General features: G+C 44.4%; 1 protein-coding gene across 7 annotated transcripts in view; it reads left to right on the plus strand.

Annotated features, from left to right (window-relative positions):
- Positions 1–5,364, plus strand: part of ADGRF5 (adhesion G protein-coupled receptor F5) — a 97,148-nt gene extending 91,784 nt beyond the window's left edge. For 6 of the 7 annotated variants that reach the window (XM_059400299.1, XM_059400297.1, XM_059400303.1 and 3 more), the window contains one exon: positions 1,766–5,364. In XM_059400299.1, the coding sequence (XP_059256282.1) occupies positions 1,766–1,845 (80 nt within the window). In that variant the 3' untranslated portion in view covers positions 1,846–5,364. Of the gene's footprint in view, positions 1–1,049; positions 1,117–1,765 lie in introns of all 7 variants that reach the window. The other variant, XM_059400302.1, reaches the window with a different exon arrangement.
- Positions 5,365–6,094: the final 730 nt, after the last annotated feature.

The following is a 6,094-nucleotide window of genomic DNA, read 5'->3' on the forward strand; positions in this document are numbered from 1 at the left end:
TTTCTTTCTTTCTTTCTTTCTTTCTTTCTTTCTTTCTTTCTTTCTTTCTTTCTTCTTTTTCGGAGTGTGCTTGTTGTACACATTGATGTTTACAAAACTGTGCATAAATGCAGGAGGAATCACCCAAGTTGTAGTCACTCCTATTCTATTAGGAACATGCACAGCTCAATCCCTACCTTGGCCGTATAAAATCAATAATGTTAATGACTTTGGGCAATGGGTCTCAGCTATGCTGGGAAATTGAAACTTCTGTCCACCATTCCCCTACCTCCAGGAAACTAAGTACCAGAATTGCTTCCAGCTTCTTGGAAATCAACTGGTCTCATAAAGGCAGGACCCAGAAATGTGTCTATATTCCAGACTAAGGCTTTTCCTGTAAAATCAAATTTGGGGGCACCCGGCTGGCTCAGTGGGTTAATAAGCCTCTGCCTTTAGCTCAGGTCATGATTTTAGGGTCCTGGGATTGAGCCCTGCATCAGGGTCTCTGCTCAGCGGGGAGCCTGCTTCCCCCTCTCTCTCTGCCTGCCTCTCCACCTACTTGTGATCCTTCTCTCTCTGCCAAATAAATGAATAAAATCTTAAAAAAAAATCAAATTCAGAAAATGCCTATCAATTGCTAGAACTCCAGAGGACTTGGTGTTTGGGGCTTCGGTTTGATACATTACTCATGAGAGTGGAGAGGCTTTCCTTTTGATGTTGAACATCAGTGATTAGGCCTGCTGTGAAATGATCCGACCTTCAAGGGTAGAGGACCATCATGGCACTTGGCCGACACTGTCACTGGAACATGCCGACCATTTACATCCAAGTGGAAACCCTACAGAATGAGTTTACTGAATCAGAATTATGCAATCTGAGGCCCCCAAAAATGTGTTCTTTTTTTTCTGAATCGGTCTGATCAAAGTTGGAGTTCAGGCTGTGTTCCTGAAGTCCCAGGGCCTGAGATTCCCAGTCTCTGTCATTGCGTCTTCTCCAGGGTCATTCATGCAGCTCCGTGTTGGCCTGCTTGAGGATCCCATAATCACTGTAACTTTGGTTTATGTTGTCAGCAGCCCCAAGGGGCCCCCCAGGCAGTGATGGAAACCTTGTTAGCAGTGGCAGCTCACCAATCTGATGGTAGGGTGGGCACCGTGTCCCTTCCTCACCCAGCACCCCGACCCCACTTGGCCATGCTCAGTCCCTGCCTCCTGCTGATGCCAGCCCATGTGTGATTGCTCCATGGCTGCCCCCACTACCCCGCTGCACTTTTGTTAGCAGCCCCTGACCTCCACTTCTTTCCTGGTCCTGCTTTTTCTTCTCCTTTAATTTGCTACTTTCTTTCCTTTTCTGCCTTTCCTCCCCTCCCCTTCCCCTTACCTTCCAGCTCAGCCCTTGGACCCCTCCCAGGAGCTTCCCCAAGTCATGCCCACCCAAGGGGACCAGGGAGCTTCCCTCACTTGATGTTCCCAGGCCCGTGCATGTGGTGGCATGTGGAGGGCTGCCCATGTTCACATTCTCCCTGTCCTGTAGAAACCTGGCTGCTGGTTTGATCGGAAGTAGTTAGTGCTTGTCTTGTCGGCTGCCACGCATGCTTGAGAACGACGGCTGTTTGTTCTCTGGCCCTTCTGGGTCCTGGGAAGGGGGTGGACATGGGTTTGTTTCCAGGTATGGCAGAGCCTACCTGGCTCTCGAGCGAGAGCTCCCCTCGGGCCACATCGGGAAAGGCGCATGCCACCGTGATCATGAAGTCTTGCACTTAAGCCTGAGCTGCTGCTCTGTTTTTCAGGAACATACAATGTTTCCACCCCAGAGACAAGCAGCTCATCCCTGGAAAACACATCCAGTGCTTACTCCTTGCTCAACTAAGAACAGGAAAATCGACCCATGTGTGACTTCTTTAAAGGACAGTGGATATGCTCAGGAAAAAAAAAGAAAAATCTTTTCAAAGCCATGGGTAAAATGTTTCCTCCCCAGGCTTTCTGGAGCAGATGCTGAAGAGACTCTCGCATTAGGGAAAAGAAGCTTTCTTTCCTAAAGACAGACTAAATGTAATTGTTACATTTATTTGCTGCCCCACCTCCACCACTTGTGTGATACTAAATGTGTACAGTATTTAAGTGAGACTCAAAACCCCTGAGGCCCAACTTTCCTGTATTGTAAAATAGAATTTCAAAGAGACATTTTTCCTTGTCATACGTTGGGCACAAAAATAAGCTTTGATTCAAATAATAAGCATAAGGCTAGTACCTAGGAAATACTTCCGTGAACTCTCAGAAGGAAGGAAGGAAAGAAGGACACAGGAAAAAAGAAAAAATAGAGAAAAAGAATAAGAACCACATTTTTTTAAAATTTCCATGTTAACATAATAATTCTGATACTGCAACATGGGGAATACAAAAATGGCTCAAAAACAGAAACTGAAATAAATCATGGAGAAAGTTTGGTATTTTCTTGATATTTTCTTAGCTACATGAGAAAAAAAAAATTTTAAAGGCAGTGGGAAGAGATTGGGAGGAAATTGTAACATCAGCACGCTTGCAAGTGGATAATAATATTGACAAGAAATGCATGGAAGAAGATGTAATTCTCCTGATGTTAAACGCACACAGACATATGCTGGTGCATGTGAAGGTTGGAGCTCAGGACAGGGAGCAAGCAAAGGAAATGGGATAGCCACGCTTCACCAGATCCAAGCAGATCCAACTGCTAGTTACATTTTCTACCATTTATCAGAAAAGCCTTACCTTTTGGTTTGTTCCACTTTCTAAAGGCAAAAAATACATATATTTTTATATCCATCACTTGCCAAATGTGACATATGGTGATCTAAATGTGATATATTGCACTGGAAACAGATCGCAACTGTTGTATATTGCATTTAACAGCTTTAACCAGGTACTTCTCTGTGCATCATAGGATAGATTTTCATAATCTTATGGCATTGTTTATCATTGTTGTTGCTACTGTGGATTTAGAGACCCTTGGTGTGTGGTCTAGCCCCCCATGTATTAGCTCTTTCAGTCCTTAAGTTCCAAGACCAACATACGGTAAGAGTTTTGTATTGTCTAATTTGTGTTCATTCCAACCACTTGGAAATCCTCTGAAATGAAATGTTACAGTTGGCTACTCTAGGCTCCCAATGACACTGACCTTGATGAGTAGATGGTGGAGCTTTCCCTGAGGATTTGGCTGTCTGTGAATTACGTGCAAGTGTGTGTGTGTTGCTGGTGGTGTGTACATTTCATAAAAATACAAATATTTATTAAAATTGTACCCATATTAAAGTTAAGCATGTGCTGTAGCCACACAACCATACATTCCAAATTGAAGTCTGATCCTAGAGACACAGTGAAATGGAATAAAAATATGGGGCTACTCGGGGAATGTGGGCCGTGTGGTCTTCGTAAGGACTGAGAACCAGCAGGGATCCAGCCATCAGGAAGGTGGACAGAAGAGGCTGGGATGTAGCAACCTTTTTTTCATTGAGTTTTGAAGGAGTTTTCTTGTAACATTTTAATTCTTTAACATTTCTTCTTTTTATTTCTTATTTTAAATTCTACTTCTGCCTCTCTTTTCCTCACGGAGAGAAGCAGGTGGGGCAGATAGAAGTCTTAATAGTGTTTCAAGTAAATGAGCTGCTCGTTTCAACACATTCACCAATGATGTAGACATCTACTCCCACGTTTGCCTGGAAATTGTCACAAAGGAAATGATGAAGCTATAAAATTCTCCAGGGATGGTCAGCTTGGGGCAGAAATCAGTACTGAGCTGACAGAGCCGGAGGCTAGGTTGGAGGATCAATGGGATGAGAATTAGAGGTTTGAGAGAATGGCTTTGACCAATATGGTTCCTGGAGTGATCTCAAGGATAACGGAGGCAAGGTTATGTAGTACAGTGTGTGAGCCTGGCCATCATGACACGATAGGCCAAAGAAAGCGGAGCCTTCAGGAGGAGCTCCAAGATGACAATGGGACAAGAAGCACTGACCTTCCAGCCATGACAGTAGGATCCTTTGGGAATCATTGTGTTGTGAAGGAACCTCTAATGGCAGGAACCTTCCCAGAATTCATAGGATGTGGGTTTGGCCCTTTGCCCACGTCCATTTACCGAGGCACGTTTCCTTACCCCCAGCACACGTGCGTGCACAAACACACACATATGTGCATGTGGTTTCTAGCTTTCAAGCCACCACACCAGATCGAAATTCCAGAAAACCCATGAAAACAAAAACTTAGAGATGTACTTGCTTAATTGCAAGATATTTAACCACTGCTGTTGGCCAAGAATATCCTAAAAGAAACAATAGAATTCAATATTGTGAAAAGAGAGCCATCCGTGAGTCTGTGAGGTCCGTGAAAGCAGGAGCCCTGCCTGGTCCTGTGTTCACAAGTTCTCCATCAACAATGACTGCAAGGATTTTAGCAGCAGATTTCTGAGGAAGAGGAGGAAGGAATGTCAGCTCTGATGGGGGTACAAAGTGAGATATATGGTCTGCCCTGCTTGCAAAGTGCTCAGGGCTTCCCCATGTGCCTGACCTGTCAGTGGCCAAAACTTAACTTGCATTAAAGGGCCTTCTATTAAGTCAGTTTCTTGCAAAGGGGTCTGTGCTAATGCTTCAGAGGATGTGAGGTGAGAGCGTTCACAAAGGAGCAACTAATCTGAGCTATAGAAATATTCTCTGGGAATACTGTTAAGTCCAGTGTGACACTCATGTCTTGAAGGAGTCGTGTCTGCCATCCTCCTCCCCTTTTCTTATAGATGGAAAAGGAGATAAATAAGACCCATGAGGTTTTCAGAATATAAGTTGCTAAGGCCAGAAATTAAGAAACACTGGAAAATTCTAGTCTCTTGTCATTTGTGTAGAGAACTTCAGAAAGATCAGTGTAAGGAAGGTAAAAAAAAAAAAAAAATAATAATAAGTGACATGGAGATGAGAAAGAGCATAGTGACTGTCAGTGTAGACCCAGGGGAGGGAGTTATTCTGAGGTGAGAGAAGAAAGTCACAACCATTGGAGAAGACGAAACAAGCACGGTCCCAGAAATCCCATGTAGAGGGAAAGCATTTGATCTGTGGCACATGAAGGTGATGTCAGACAGAAATTGTGCACCCCAAAGAGAGCCATGACCCAAGCCAATGGAAGTCTGTTTCCCTGAGTGCCCAAAATAAAGGAGGGGCTTACAATGGATGTTCTCTTTCTTATGTTTTTTTTTTTAATGTCTACGAAAATAGTGTCTCATCATTTGACAGATGTTAGCTTTGGAATGAGAGGCTATAGATTTCTAAAAGTGTGACTTGAGATATGAAATCATGTCATCATAGTACGCCAGCGTACAGCTATGTGTCCTATCCATGCTTATAACAATAAAATATCTAGTGAGATCTCATGAAGCTTTCTTTATATAAATTGTCTGCTCTGTAACTAGGCCGGTGCTGCTGTTTCAGGCTTCCCTACCAGAAATCCAACCAGCATTTAACTGCATTCTTTAAACAGTGAATGGCTGCTTCCATTCTCCAGGCATAGTGGGGGGATGGAGAAGGGCAGGGGAACCAGAAGCTTCCAGCTGAGCTCACTTGGTTGACAGCGCCAATATCTTTCCTCCCGCCATCCACACTCCCGTGCACCATGTGAAGCCTGGAAGGTTACAGGGGGTTGAAAGGAGGGACCTTGAAGCAACACTTTCAGGACCTAACTGTCCGGGAAACAAATAAACAGATATGTGTTCTAACATTTGTGTATGGCTTGGTTGGAATTTTCATGGATGGCTGAAAACAGAGCCCTGTGAGCTCTGCTAGCCACAGACTCTTTCTGCAACGTGGGTCCATATTTCCTGTTTTCATATTCTATTGCTGCGTAACACGTTTCCACAAAACGTAGAGGCATAAAACAGCACCCATTTATGATTGCATGGTTTCTGGGGGATCAGAAGTCTGTGCATGGCTTCACTGGGTCCTCTGCTCGGGGTCTGGCAAGGTGGAACTCAGGCTGGCAGTTGTGGATTCATCTGAAAGCTGAGATCCCCATCAGAGCTCATTGGTTGTTGGGCAAAAGTCCATTCTTTGGAAGTAGAGGACAGAGGTGCTCAGCAGCTAGAGGCCATCCCCTGCCATCCCCTG

Source organism: Mustela nigripes, chromosome 5, assembly GCF_022355385.1.
Source record: "Mustela nigripes isolate SB6536 chromosome 5, MUSNIG.SB6536, whole genome shotgun sequence".
NCBI lineage: Eukaryota > Metazoa > Chordata > Mammalia > Carnivora > Mustelidae > Mustela > Mustela nigripes.